This window comes from Esox lucius, chromosome 22 (assembly GCF_011004845.1).
Source record: "Esox lucius isolate fEsoLuc1 chromosome 22, fEsoLuc1.pri, whole genome shotgun sequence".
Lineage (NCBI taxonomy): Eukaryota > Metazoa > Chordata > Actinopteri > Esociformes > Esocidae > Esox > Esox lucius.
In genome coordinates, this window is record NC_047590.1 from 6,196,955 (window position 1) to 6,212,919 (window position 15,965).

The 15,965-nt window shown below is 43.1% G+C and overlaps 1 protein-coding gene across 1 annotated transcript; it reads left to right on the top strand.

Moving 5' to 3' along the window:
- Positions 1-3,649: 3,649 nt before the first annotated feature.
- Positions 3,650-5,631, top strand: LOC105022077 (complement C1q-like protein 2). Its single transcript, XM_010890208.3, has 2 exons — positions 3,650-4,642; positions 5,112-5,631. Exons 1-2 carry the CDS (start codon positions 4,040-4,042, stop codon positions 5,289-5,291), a joined length of 783 nt encoding a protein of 260 aa, XP_010888510.1. The 5' UTR covers positions 3,650-4,039; the 3' UTR covers positions 5,292-5,631.
- Positions 5,632-15,965: the final 10,334 nt, after the last annotated feature.

Consider the following 15,965-nt stretch of genomic DNA (forward strand, 5'->3'; position numbering starts at 1 on the left):
AGCTGTCGCATTCATTGTGTCAAGCCACTCTTGAACAAGACACAGCGTCAGAAGCGTCTCGCCTGGGCTAAAGACAAAAAGGACTGGACTGCTGCTGAGTTATGTTCTCTGATTAAAGTAAATTTAGCATTTTCTTTGGAAATCAAGGTCCCAGAGTCTGGAGGAAGAGAGGAGAGGCACAGAATCCATGTTGCTTGAAGTCCAGTTTAAAGTTTCCACAGTCAGTGATGGTTTGGGGTGCCATGTCATCTGCTGGTGTTGGTCCACTGTTTTCTGAGGTCCAAGGTCAACGCAGCCATCTACCAGGAAGTTTTAGAGCACTTCATGCTGCCTGCTGCTGACCAACTTTATGGAGATGCAGATTTCATTTCCAACAGGACTTAGCACCTGCACACAGTGCCAAAGCTACCAGTACCTGGTTTAAGGACCATGGTATCCCTGTTCTTAATTGGCCAGCAAACTCACCTGACCTTAACCCTATAAAAAATGTATGGGGTATTGTGAAGAGGAAGATGCGATACACCAGACCCAACAAGCCAGAAGAGCTGAAGGCCACAATCAGAGCAACCTGGGCTCTCATAACACCTGAGCAGTGCCACAGACTGATCGACTCCATGCCACGCCGCATTGCTGCAGTAATTCAGGCAAAAGGAGCCCCAACTATGTATTGAGTGCTGTACATGCTCATACTTTTCATGTTCATACTTTTCAGTTGGCCAACATTTCTAAAAATCATTTTTTTGTATTGGTCTTAAGTAATATTCAAATTTTCTGAGATACTGAATTTGGGACTTTCATTAGTCGTCAGTTATAATCATCACAATTAAAAGAAATAAACATTTTAAATATATCAGTATGTGTGTAATGAATTAATATTATATACAAGTTTCACTTTTTGAATGGAATTACTGAAATAAATCAACTCTTTGATGATTTTCACATTTTATGACCAGCACCTGTATATACATCCAGATTCTCAAACTTTTTCATTTTTAATATTAAATGTAATTTGTATGTGCAATGTACAACAAAACCAGCTATGTAATGGACCTTTAGAACACCGCTGCTGTCATGTATTTGGTATTCAGATTATAAAGTTAATCCAGGCTGTTTAGGTGGTAATATGAGATGGAATCTGTCTTGGCGATAGCTAGGTCTGTTGTTGATTTGATGTTAGCATGTTCTCAGTCCCCTCGCACCCGAAGGGGGTATGACTGAATCTGACAGTGTGTCACTAGCCAGTAGCTAACGTCAACTCATGCTCCGTGTGTCTATCAACAAAGGCACTGTGATGGTAACGGGTTGATTTATTTTTCACATGCTCTGGTGTGAAGGGCAGGACATAATGTACGTGGCCAATGCAATGCGTCTTAGTTGCTGTCAACTTATTTGTGTGGCTTTATTCCTCAAAGAGGAAAACAAAAGTTGAAACCCGCTACTGTTAGGGCATGTATTATTTTCTGTCTCGCTAACTGACTGAACTGAGACCAGAGCAATGGAAAACAGTGTTTTCTAACTTCTATGTCAATAAATAATACAGAGCATAAGAGAACTGATCTTATCAGAAGAACATTCATGTTAGCTTTTTATTCATATGTTTGTTTAATGCTCACATATACATTTGGCTAATTAAGCCAATGCTCTTATCCAGTGCACATTACAGATGGCATGCATTTATACCTATTGTATTTTGCACATTATTGTTTTCTTTGTTATGGGGAGGACAGGGGTCGAACGAGCCAATTGGAAGCTACTGTTGATTAAGTGGACATGGATATAGTGACTGATGGAGGACCGATGTTTGAGTATTTTTTTAGCCAGGACAACAGGGTTTACACCCCTACTCTTACAGTAGGTGTAAAAGCATCTTGACCCCTGGCAGCAGAGGTCCCCGGAGGACCAACCAGAGAACCGATTGGCAGCTCAGCCACTAGCGTTGTGATTGGCAGCTCAGCCACTAGTGTAGTGATTGGCAGCTCAGCCACTAGTGTAGTGATTGGCAGCTCAGCCACTAGCGTTGTGATTGGCAGCTCAGCCACTAGCGTTGTGATTGGCAGCTCAGCCACTAGCGGCAGAGCTACAGGCCACTCAGCTGCTACTGCAGTGATATACTGTAGCTAGGATCCAGTGGCTCCACGGGAAGAAGCTCTGCGATCAATGCCATCCACCAATGGTGCAGTGAGGATGGACATGCCCTGACCGACAACATATACAAAATTTGGATTGACGTCGCAATGCAGTGACCACCGAGAGGCTTTGAAGACACCAGTCTGCAACAGTGGCGCTCTCAGTAAGATCAGTCCTCAAAAGGAATGAATGGAACTCGTGAACTATGCATGTTAAATGTTTCAAGGACAAACGTGCGAGAGTATTCCTGTTGTCTTAGTGAGGACAGTAGGAGAAGTACTTTGAGGAAAGAGTTTTGCCCCCCAGGTCAACGTCACTGCCTCACAGTACAGCTGCGTCATTGCACTGAGGTCCCTAGGAGGGAAGTACACTCTGAATCAGTGCCACCTGGGGTGGATGGGCAGATGTCAGACCGTGTTGCCTTGTCTTGTCGCCCTTTTTCCATTCGGGGTGGTAGATTGAGCTCCTCGGACCAGTTGTTGCACTCTCCTCAGGGCCATTCCCTCCTGGTTGAGCGAACAGCGTGATAAAAAGCAGAATGACTTGGCGAGGTAATACACACAACCCGGAAGAGTTTTATCTGCAACCAAAAAAATTCTAAAATGGTTCTCTGTAGTATGAAAATAAGAGTTCCCCCATATAGACTGCTGAAGTACCCTTAAGCCACAGAACTGGTCTACAATACATTAAACGGATGGACACTCATACGTTTATTCACAATTGGAAATCAGTGACAATGTACCACCAAAAATGTTAACACTTAATGGATAGATGTGACAATAAAATGAATTGAAGTAGATTGTAGGATATTCCTTTTCAGGTCATTATGGTCTATTTCCCTGATATCTTCTAATTATCCCTAGGCTAGCCAACAAGAAAAAACAAAGACAGACTACATTACTATGTGGTTACATTTGATTACAGAGCTTTGCAAAGGTATTCAGACCCCTGACCAAATATTTTTATTTTACTGAATTACAATCAGTACATTTACATTTTAATCCCTGTCAAGCCTATGTTGGAGGGCGGCAAGAAGCCGTTACTGAAAATGTACCACGTGAAAGCACGAGAGTGACTGAGATGCGATGTTTTGTGGTATGATATGACAAAGAAAGAGCTTTTTGGCCAGAATTCAAAGCAGTGTGTGGCACAAACATTACGCCAAAGTCACACTGGAATGGCTCAAGAACAAAAAGGTGATTGTCTCACAATGGAAAGAGGCGAAGTCCTGATCTTAATCCAAATAAAAATGTCTGCCGTTGTTTTAAAATTGCTGCCATTGTTTTTAAATAAGTGGCTTTAAAAGCATGTAAGTTGTTTTTACATTGTTTTTTAATGAATGTAAGTTTGAGCGCATGAGTCTGGAAACGATGCTGAAATGACTGCTTCAAGCAGTAGACGAACCTGCTGTTTTAAAAACAAATAATTGGCGATATGCTTTTCTATTTCAGCAGGCCTAGGGCAGTCCGTCTACTATAATTGCGTGTATGTTTCAAAAATGTGCATTTGAGAGCAAATGTGCTCAGTGCTCGGCATCAGTTTTCGCTCCTCGTGTGTTACGTCAGAGACCCCACTTGGTTCGCTTCTGAATCTGCTTGATTTCAGTAGGACGCGAACAGAGTAGCTTGGAGCACTCCAAATCAGCGCGGATGATCGGCGCGCGCGCGGCCATGCCAAAGTACATACTCTCTGTCTGCGTGTAGCGTTGTGGCTTATTGTCACAACTAAATAGAACATTTCATTGAGGAAATCTATTAATATTGACCTTTGTAATCTTTGGAATCTTTGTTTTTTTCTTTCCAACGCACGCAAACCTTTCACTATTTCTCCTCCAAGGTCTGCTGACTTTCTATCGCTTGCTCCTCGGATAGTCCAGAGGAAGCGACTTGTGGCTGCTGTGGTTGGCATCGTCATGGTGTTGGCCCTTATCATAGCAATACCACTGCTTGTGCAAATTACCAAAACGTCGTCTCACTATGAGATGATGGGCACCTGTCGTATGATCTGTGATCCGTACGGTTCGAAACCTGCGAGCGCTACGGCCATGGAGCTTATACAGGACCTGAACGCTATCCCCCCACCGCCAATGGCGCAAGGCTCTAAAGGTGAAATGGGGCGACCTGGAAAGCCGGGACCAAGAGGTCCACCTGGTGAGCCAGGACCACCCGGACCAAGAGGACCGCCCGGAGAGAGGGGCTATTCCGGGAAAATTGGTTACCCCGCGGTAACGTCTGGGACTATAAGGACCGAAACTAACACGGACGAGGTGAACACCTCCGTTAACACCGCACTCAGTGGCACAAAGATTGCGTTCTACGTAGGGTTGAAGAACCCTCACGAAGGATATGAGGTGCTTAAATTTGACGACGTCGTCACAAACGTGGGAAACCAATACGATCCAACCACCGGCAAGTTCACTTGCGAAGTGTCCGGAATATATTTTTTCACGTACCATGTGTTAATGCGAGGTGGTGATGGGACAAGCATGTGGGCAGACCTGTGCAAAAACGGACAGGTAGGCCCACGTGAAACTTCTTTCGTTAGACTACAAAAACATTTGGTATTTTCAGGTCAGAATTGCTTTGAAAACAAATGTATGTACTATACTATAGACAAGAAGAGGAAAACAAATGTGTGCAGAAAAAGAGTACAGCCTACTTTACCCACAAATGTTGCGCGCTCACTTTGTGTATTTGGTCGTGCAGTGCAGTCAGTTTTTGCCTCATAGCAGCTTACATTTGGCTATATAGATTCCGCTTAGCGATGGCGTAGCCGTTGTGTCAGTTTACTGTGGTAGCCTATATATGAGATATGAAGTAAGACAGGCTTCAGCGTTCAGCTGATTAAGACACTGCGCCCCTTTACTGTTCTACCTATCAGATCAGCTTAATCTGCGGTGGATGAATATGTCTGGTTAATTGCGAAGTCAAGTAGCTGGGCAATATCGAGTTCCTGTGTAAAATGCTCGTGTCTCCACTCCACAGGTTCGGGCAAGTGCAATTGCGCAGGACGCGGACCAGAATTATGATTACGCGAGTAACAGCGTGGTTCTGCACCTGGACTCCGGAGACGAGATCTATGTGAAACTGGACGGCGGCAAAGCGCACGGAGGCAACAACAACAAGTACAGCACCTTCTCTGGATTCATTTTGTACCCAGAGTAAATAGTCTGACACTCCAAAGAGGGCCATCCAAAATGTCATAATTCCTAATTTCTTGTGGAGGGGAGAGTGCATAATGGTCCTTTAATTACCCGTTATAGGTAAGAAGCTTAGGATACATGGGCAGTAGAGCTCGTTTGAGTGAATTTGGTGATGTCTTTAAAGGACAGTATGTTGTATATTCAATAGGAGCAAGGTATGTGCAGAAGTACTTCCATCTTAATTGGCAGAGATCAGACATACAAACCCATGTGTTAGTTCCATTCAGGAGTTGTGTTTTAGGACAATAGCTCGCTATGTTTTGTCCTCATGTAGTCTACCAATAAATAGTATTTTACAGTAACCCAGAGTTGTCTTATTATTTAATGTCTCGGACTCGAAATCTATTCAATCCTACTACTGGGTGTCTATAATAAGAGAATTTCAGAATTGCTGCCTTTCAACAAAGTTCTGATGTATTCTGGTCCACTACTATAAGACACCATGGTGGTTATGTGACCGCTGCATGAAACATCGATATTATCAGGGGCCCCTTTGATGCCCTCTTCCTATTGCCGTTCTACTGCAGCCCTTACATGTCTCAAGAGGTTGATATATGAATCAGGGTTTGGATGATGGAACACTGGGGGGTCAGTTCAACTGTGACAGTGATCTATATATCTGCACACCACATCATGAGAGGGACTGAGACACAGTGAGAGAGAGAGAGAGAGAGAAGTGGAGTCAAACTTGTGATGTTACTTGGTAACTAATGAAGGTGCACCTATTTTCGTTCCAGGACTGTGGGTTCTTTGTGACTTGTCTCTGAACGTGAACGGGGGGCTGTGCGGTGACTAGGGTCCTGGTTGCTATTGGGAACACGGGCAAAACGTTTTACTAAGCAAAACAAAAAAGGATCATTGTAATTAATCAAGGTCAGACTGTATGAAGGAATATTTGAAATGGTTTCACCCAACTGAACATGATCTTGTATGGGATTTAAATGAAGCAGCCTTTTAATCCAAGAATCCTGTTAAGCCCGTGACATGTCTCGTTCTTAACAGGACGACTGCGAGTTATTACCTCAGCTGCTTTCCACCTGGAGGCAGATTAAACAGCTGTTGATCAATTAAACAGCCATCATGCAAAACAAAGTCTTGTTTAACATGGCTCTGGCTAAATTGATGATTTATAATGCCGTTCAAGATTTCCGAATTCATACCCTGCTCTCATCTCCAAAATGTCTGCACTAATGAATTTGTCTGAGACACTTCATGGTCAATACAGACAAGAATACAGTCTACTTTCCGTTTTCATGTCTACACTATAAACGCCTGCTCCTTATCAGACACATAACATCCCCTTTAACAGTGTCGTGGTGTGTGGTGGTGACGGCTGTCATCCCCGTGTCTCCACTTGTTCTCTGGTTATTCACAAGGCGGGACGTGGAGCGCCTCAAGCCGAAGGCGTCGCCACGCGCACAGGCACATCTGGAGACTCGCGTCTCATCTGAAGGGGTAAGTGGTGTGGAACTGCAGAGGCACTCCTCTCTTCGCAGCGGCGATATGTAGCGTTGCATGTAGGCTAGCGTTCTAGTGTGATCACGAATGGAGCTGCAGGGAGTTTGCTGACCGTTTGCAGAAACACGGCCAGGGGGTAGGCAGCTAACAAGGTGAAAACCAAGTGATGGCAACACGAGTGACCCCTGACAGTTCCTGTTTGGGAAGTCTCCGTGACTTGAATCCTGTTTTAGATGCATAAGTTGTCCTCAGGTTGCACGTTTGCATCATGGTTGTCCACAAATGACCCGAGAGACAGATTTGGGATCAGTAATACGGAGCTGTCTGGCTTGTGTGTTTGTTAATACCACCCGACCAATGCTGTTGTGAACCAGTCAACACTGAGCTGACAGATACTTCGCCTATACGCATTGGAACAACTTACCATATATTAAAACCAACTGACCGGGTGGGGGGGGGGGGGGGCGAGTGACTTGGCCCAAATACTATGCCCAGATATCACAGAAAGAATGCAGCTAAAAAGGCCACTTACGGAGTATCTAAACCTGCATTGCCTGTGTGAAACCTTATGGTAACCTTGTCCCTACCGCAGTCACACGCCAGAAACATTAGAGGGAGACGTGTTCTCCCTCACTCCCAACTGAAACATCAACAATAGCAGGTGCCACTGCCTGGAAGATGGAGGGGCAGATTGAGCTCTCTTGGAAGAGGTTGAAAAATGGGAGGGCGACAGGCAGCCTGGTGAAAGCTCCCTGATAGATGAACGGGTGACTGTGGCTCCTTGCTCTGATGTGATGCGCCTTGACAGGGCCGAGTTGCAGGCAACAATGTCGCGTCTCACTAATGATAGTTTTGCCGCTACTCCACTGCGCCGCTCGGTGACTTAGAGTCTAAATGGGGCTGTAGTTTTCTGCCCCTGAAAGAAAATAGAAATATGCAGTAAGAATCCCAGGAACACACAATGTCTCAATTATAGATCTACAGGATATGACATTTTTCCTTCTGGCTAATCGAGATAAACATACAGACAATGTGGTAAATACTGAGACTTAACTGTTAGGGACATTTGGGCTTTGCTTAAGACAATTTGGGTTTTAAACCTTATGATTGAATTTGGACTCGCATGTTAGTTGAGCTTCTAGGTGAAAGTTCCATATCCCATTCATCAGTCTGACACAGATTTCGGAGAGGCGTCAGTGTCTGATTTACTAAACGGCCCTCAGTTTGAGAGGAAGGAAAGGGATGGAGAAATCGAGAGAGGACAGACCTCATTGGGGCACAGGAGCGAGAGAGGACAGACCTCACTGGGGCACAGGAGCGAGAGAGGACAGACCTCACTGGGGCACAGGAGCGAGAGGGAGACAGACATGGAGAGAATTAGCGAGAGCAAAAACAAAAAGAGAAAAGAGAGCGATAAAGGGGGATACCTAGAGGGTATGACATGTTTGTTGCAACTCCCAACCACTCTGGAAAGATTGTGGCATGGCTTCTTTTTTGACTTCCGACTAGGAAGTCAGACGGATCAGCATGTGTGAATACACACTCACTTAGCTGATCACTGGAGTTAGCTTTTTGCAGGCTCCCAACCTTGACTCAAGGTGTTGCTGGAGTTTGATGAGGCAAGGAAATCCCTGCTGACAATGCCACCCCCACATCCAAGGCAATGGCCCGCCAATATTCATCACATTGAGGACCTCCCAATCACTATTCAGCCAAACATCACATTTAAAGGGGCACTGTGTGTAATCCTGCCTATAACATTTACATGAATTTAAACAATAACATGACTTGTCTCCTCTTCCCTTACCAAATGAGACCATCATTATATTTCTGGTCTCATTCTGGTCCAGGTTGAGGGGTTAGAACTGTGTCTAGAGGTAGCATGAGAACACTACAAGTCAGTGAAAACCGATGGACGGACCTCGCATGAAAGTTGAAATTGGGAATATATCAGGCACTAACAAAACTTTTGTAGGAAAAATATTAGAAACATCAGGTTAAAAACAATACTGGCAAATGCCTACTGTTCATTTATGCTTCTACTTATGCTAGTAGTACAGTACAAATCATACAAATGACCCCTTTAAATCTCAATTATTTTTTCTGTGATAGTTCACACATACAGTGATTTATTAAACTTTTCATTACTTGTAATTACAATCCCAAAGTATTCAATTAGCGCTTCCGTAGAGTCCTCCCGGACCACACCTTCAAGTCTTCCCCCCTTGGTCCAGGAGTCAGCCCCTAACGCAGATGTTCAAGGGTTACAGTGCAAAAACCCACGTCCTCGTGTTTGCAGAAACTTCATCCACTGTACGTCCTCAGTCTGTCGCAACGCAGCGCTGAACGCCAGTGACACCGTCTGTATTTATCCTTGAATTTGGTACACTTACCAGCCCCCCATTAGCATTCAGACATGTCAGTGTTTGAGGTCACTTCTCCTAGCACCACCGTCACACTGTCCCGGCACGTACCTTTTCTCGTAACAGGGTCCGACTCGGGAACTCTAAGGCCTGCGGCTGAGTTATGTCCCTCTATCTATACTGAACGGCCGGAGATCTGGGCCGGAGATCATAATCCGATGAATCATTAGGGAACGGGCCACAGTGGCGTGTGGCTGTCAAAAAACACATCTCTGCCCAGACCCTGTGCATAATGAGGATCTCAGAGGGACGCAGTGATCCGTCCTGACGCCACAACTGCCTCCCTTCCCTCCCGTCCTCCCTCCGACCCCGCCTCCCTCCATTCCCCCTCGCTCAACCACCTCTTTTCCCCGCCCCAATCCTCCCGCCCCCCTCCTCATAACCCCCCCCAGCCCTCCACACTCTCCGTACTCCCTCCACCCTCCCCCACGATTGTACCTTTCTCCGTCTTTCTGCGCCCTGCGCCAGCACCTCCATGCTGACCTCGTCTGTCTTTCCCATCCACAGGCCTTTTGATCATCATTGCTTGTGTGTGACACTTCATCATTCAGCTTCTGCGGGCGTTTCAACTTTTTGACACCGAGTTTTCCAGCGTTTGAGCTTGAGAGTATCCCCCTTATGTGGCTCATTCATCATTCTATTGTCTTTTACCCCCTCCTGCTCCTGATTGAGGTGATTTTTTTTTTACTGATAATCAGTCTAGGTGTTATGATCAAATCCATCAAATGTTTGGTAAAAGGCAAAAGAAAGAAAGGACTAGAAGACAAAACACCAATAATATATGTGCTAGCATTCTCCACGATAGAGTAAGGAAGTACTGAACTCAATCAACATCAGAATTAAGATTTGGGTTGCACATGTCATGTAACTTCATCAACATTCTATGTTTCCCCCCGAAAATCCTGGGTGGAGGATTCTTCTGGAAAACCTGGGTATTCTGGGAAAGTTGTTATGCAACCCATGTTATGCAACCCTTATCCTGTTGCCCAATCACATCTCAGAGAAACTTACCTATAAGCGTAAACCTTGGTTTTAAGGCTCACCTCCACCCAAATTGCATTTAGTCGCCCTTTAACATTGAAGTTGACATGGCTGGTACTGTATATAAATGAGATAGCTGCTTCTCTGGGGACAGAGAGAAAGGTTAGTGGCTCCACACTGCAGAATGGAAGATGAGGGCTCACATTCCCTGGATACTAATGAGCCTCTACAGCTGAAGAGCAGTACGTGTTTGATTAGTAAGAGCAAATTAAACCTGCCTATCTTAGATTTGCCATTTATAATCACGAAGCCCCTACCACAGATCACTTTCTGGAAGGGGGATATTTCCTGATCTCGTGGGTCGTCCAGTGTTGAAATGACAGCTAGTGCCTTCAATTAGAGCGTTTACGAATGATTGATCTGAGCTGATCAAACTTAACGCAACTTTGGTCAATGCCAATGCACAGTTTGTATTTTCCTGTGTGTAATGCAAGGAGGCGGGGCCGGCGTCCAGAGCTAAACATCATCTTATAGACAAGTGTCCAAACTACATGGAAAACATGAATAAAAAGCAGGGGACGGAGAGGGTTTTGTAGAGACTTTTTTCCAGCACTGTTTGGCCGCCTCCTTTCTTCCACTCCACCTCAATACGTTTTCCCAAGCATCGCACCAAGGAAAAACACTTACATAGGTCTGACATTCTCAGAGTGATGATTCAGGGGGACGTTGGAAGAGATTGAAGATTGACTGGCATAAAGATGTCGTGTTTTAATTCGACAGGAAAGGGTATGCAATAAAACAAGCATTATAATGAACTGAATGACAGTTTTCGTGATGAACAATATGAATGTGAATGTCATGAATGGAATATATTCAGCCATAAAACATCACTGCCTGGGAGGGGAGTCTAAATATGAAGGAAATGCTTTATCCATCTTTCCAATCTCATAATCTGCTCTTTCAGACCGACCAGCGGGCCTGTGACAAACTCGACAAACTCTCCTTCATTTCCTCCCAATCTTTTTGCCGGACCCCCACTTTTGTCTTCCACAAGACATTTTGAGTAGAGGAGAGAAACCTCATCCCTTACGTCTTAAAGACATCTCAATGGCTTAATTATTTATCTACATTAACTGCTCAATTATACATGATAGGCGTTGGGGCCAAAGGCCACTGTGCACTGATCCCAAGCTCCCACTGATTAATAAATGAGAGCTAGAACCCTTCATGTTTTATTCCCTGGAAGTACTTGGAGTGAGCCCTGTGGAGATGGAGAGACAGAGATGGAATGTGAGTGGGTGAGTGTGAGTGAGTGTGTGTGAGTGTGTGTGTGTGTGAGAGAGAGAGAAAGACAGATTGTGAGTGAAAAATAGAGAGATGGGAGAGAGTGAGAAAGTGAAAAAGGGCCAGACGAGTGAAAGAGACGGGGAGAGTGAGAGATGGGGACCGGGAGCATGCGAGACAGACAGAGAGAGAGAAAGAGAGAAGGCAGAGACGATCTGGGGTGAGGGAAACGGAGAGAGAAGAATGATAATTACCGTTTAGTATGCAAACATCTCCCCTACCTCCCCGGCATATAAATGTCTGAGGGCTGAGGTGGGGGCACTGGATGAAGACTGCTTGCCTTTCAACAGTGTGGAGAGACTGTGGTGGGATGATGACTGCGGGATGATGGGCAAGACTCTCAGCCTAAAGATTGTCTCTCATAGAATTCTTTGAAACATTGCTGGTCTTCTGTATATACATAATTTTTTGTGCATTATCTAATAACTTAAATGCAACTGGCAATATTATGACACAAACGATAATGATTGCGTGCACTGTCGTTTGTATTTGTCCAGTAGCCATGAGTATTTGACCACATACTTCACAATCTGTCTATGCATTGAACGCAAGGCATGTTTACACAACCCTGCCAAGGTCCTCAGTAAGCAACAACAGAAGAAGAACATGACCGTTATTGGTCATTAAGAGGGAGACGTTAAATCTGCACGGCTTGATTATGTGTGGAATATGCCTTTCCCAAAAAGCACCTAAAACTGCGCTCCGTTGACTAATCGGCCTACTTCGAATAGCACACGATTGAAAGTCTGTGATTGGGCGTGCTTGCTTTCCTATATGGAGCTTTTAGTTCCATCGTGAAACTTAAAAGAGGCGCAGCACTAAAAAATACTTTATTATAAATGTTGTTTTAGGTTCAGTTACTACTTATCCTTATGTATAATGCTTACTGACTTATTCAAATGCATGTTTCGTGGCATCTTAAATGTATTTGTGGACAACAGCACATATAAAAACATTCCACTTGATTTCACTAGTCTAGTACAGAGGTCTCAAACCGGTTCCACAGAGGGCCGAGTGTCTGCAGGTTTTCTCTCTCACCTTGTACTTAACTGACAAATTAGGTCACTAATTGGTTCGTTTCTACCCCCACCTGGTTGTTTAGGTCTGAACTGGGAACCAATTTAAAGGAAAACCCAAAAACCTGCAGAAACATGGCCCTCCGTGGAACCGGTTTGAGACCTCTGGTCTAGAGCATGCTACCAAACTGATGCGTCCCAGCCGTGTTCATTAACTTTTGCCTGCCATCTGCTGGACATTACAGGAAAATGTACTGTTAAAAAATGTGAAGCGCTATGCTTCCTCACTTCTCCCTCCTTTCTAGCTACTCGCTCCTTCCCTTCATTTCACGAGCACGCTGGGGGAAAAATGACCACATGATGTCGCCCCAGCATGTTATATTGATACGATGGTTAAATTGGGAAGACTTGCGTGAAGCTGTGAATAGGCCCTTGGCCTAAAGCGAAAACAGTGTTCACGATAATAACAACATGTCAATCAATAATAATGTGTCCAAATTGACCATTGACAAAGGAAATTGCCCAAGAAAATATTTTGCGAACCTATTATAATTATAAACACCTAATTAAAAAATGCATTAACATTTCAAATGAAAAAAGGTATGTTTAGGTGTATTTACCAATCATTTACGTATTTCACCCACACCATATACTGTGTCTATATAGGCTATGACAAACACACTTGACGGTTTTAATATTTTGCATCATCATTAGGAAACTAGTGGAACGTGACTTGAAAAAGCTAGCCAGTAGCCAGTAGCAAGTGAAGCTCGTTTATTTTTCTCATTAGGCTATAACACTTTCAGGCAATTGATTTTAACTCAACGCGGTTCACTTACATTTTTTAAATTAAGTGTGATAGCTCCTATAGCTAAAGAACTCAGATCCTCGAAGCGGACCCAATTGAAACCATTTCAAGAGGTGGTCTAAATCCCGTTCGCTGGGTGTCTCTGGTCTGGTTACCATTTATATGCTGCATTTTGTTTGCACACACAGCTCATCAAGATCAGCCTACTTAACAATGTTTTCCCAAGTACTGGGCTATAAGCTACACCGTTCACCATGCTTAGTCCCATAGGCCTACTATAGGTACATCTTCTTAAAAAGGACAGGCCTAATTGCAGGTTCGCGGTATCATTTCAATTAGCCTATTACCTACTTTATCTTCTACTATGTATCCTCTGATCAGTCATTTTTAAATGTATGAGTAGGCTATGTATTATTTTTTCTATTTTTAATTAGCACCGTTTTTTTTTTTTACTAAATGCAAAAAACAGTGTTACAAGAAATATCAGGTTGCTTATGTTCTAGCTGCGATCACATGTTCTGAGGACATGGCTTGCCCTGTACTAAGAATTGATGCGGACTCCAATGAATGTTGGGAAAATGTCTTGATACTTTACCAAATATAACAACGTGTATGCAAACCGGACTTGCACCGCAAAAAGTAATTGAAGTGAACTAGCAAAAGTGCCAAGTCATTTTACAAAGGGCAGCGTGGACACTGTTATATCCACCATCGAGTTGGTCAGATTGGCTCTAGTATAAGGCCTATATGTGAAATCACCGTAAACGGCCACTGGAGGACAGCACAATTCCGGTGTCATATCTAAAAGAGTTCCATCGTATCAGCCACAGGGCCGGATTACCAAACGGCCCCGATCGCTATTTACTTCCATTTTTTTTTATTTGGGCCCCATGGAGAGCTGAGGCCCTCATATAAGATACAGAAAAATATAAATAAATGTAACTTAGGTAGGTTCCCCTCTGGCAGCCTGGCCCTGATCAAAGACTGGGGAAACGACTTTTAACACGACGTTCGAAAATATGTAGAACAGAACAAACAATATAGCCTATCACTGATCGGACACTCGATTATCTACTTTGAAATATATGCATATATGTGGGCGTATAGGTTGCAAATGAACAAAGCCTTGCTTTTCAACGTTTTGGGAGGTGACCCTTACATTCTTAAAACCCAATTTAACCATTTGAAATGTTTAGGTTATTTTATTTATTTATATGCTATAGACTGTATGAATGGGTTGTACAGTGTAAAGCCCAGCGAATGTATGCGAAATATTGTTAAAATCTTTTGAAATGTATTTGGTTCTGAAGTACTACTCTACAGACCCACGGTCTTATCCAGAGCAACGTAAAGTACTGAGTGCATACATTTTCTACCATATATAACAAGGTGATAAATATAATTAACAATGGCTATTCAGTCCGTTAGCAGGTCGATCATTTAAAAGTAAATAATGCACCAGCTTCGGAGAAAAACATTTTATATGTGGTAAAATGTTAATATTCCCAATACTTTTTAATTTGGAAAAATGGCTATTGCTGATATTTCTTAATATAACAACAAAATATTATGTAGCTAGTATTGGACAGATCTGTACAGATTAAGCTAATGTATACTTGGTCCAAAATGATTGGCCTCGTTGATAAAGATTAGTAGCCTGCCAAAAAGTACGCAATACATAAATAATTCAAGTACTTAATTTTCTTGTCATCCAGAAAATGTGATAGCCTGGCGTTTTCTCAGATTACCTGAAAACAGAGATCTTTAGAACGCACACAGTGCTGGGTTTGGCGCTGAATTAAAAAAGCAAACAGAACGAACCATGGTTAAGCAGCTCGGTCATTTTTTTGTGAAATATGGAATTCACCATAAAATTATTGTCTAATGTAAAATTACTATATACTTTGAAAATAAATAAATAATAAACGTTGATCAACTTTGCAAGGAACATTATGTTGTAACCTTTATTAAAGTTAACCAAAGGATAGTCTGCTTAATGGTGTAAAATACACATTGTCAGTTGCACTGTATGCTAAACAGTAATTTAGAGAAAGAAATACATTGATATTTGTGTGAGATTTGTTTTGCCGGAGAAACTATGTGTTCAAAACTGTTGGCTGTCTTCAATACATTCCCAATATATCATGATAAATAGGCTTCAGAACTGACTTAAATATTCCATGAGAATGGAGAACATATTGTGAAGGGTATTACTGTTCATTTCAAACCAGAGGCTTTCCATGTGGGTCAATTATGTTTTGGGGTGGATTAACAAAGTATTTGTGGATTTTGAGAGATTTGATTGGTTATTGTTTCTGAAAATCCGCTTGCGCCAAGTTTGAGCCTCAGCCTTAACATTTCACAAACTGTAAGTTCGTGGTGCGGTTGACATGAACAAGAAGAACCAAGAACCAGCGTTTACAAAAGCATTGACATAACATTTGAGATCCACCATAGTTTACATTGGTGGTTGTAAACATTGAGTCAATGTCGCACAGAGACTGCACTTTGTTTTCCACTTGTTGTTGGCTATGTGAAGCTAATATTTTAAATATTTTTAATAGAAATCCGTCTTTTAATGCCATTGTTCTCGCTTCCATTGACAT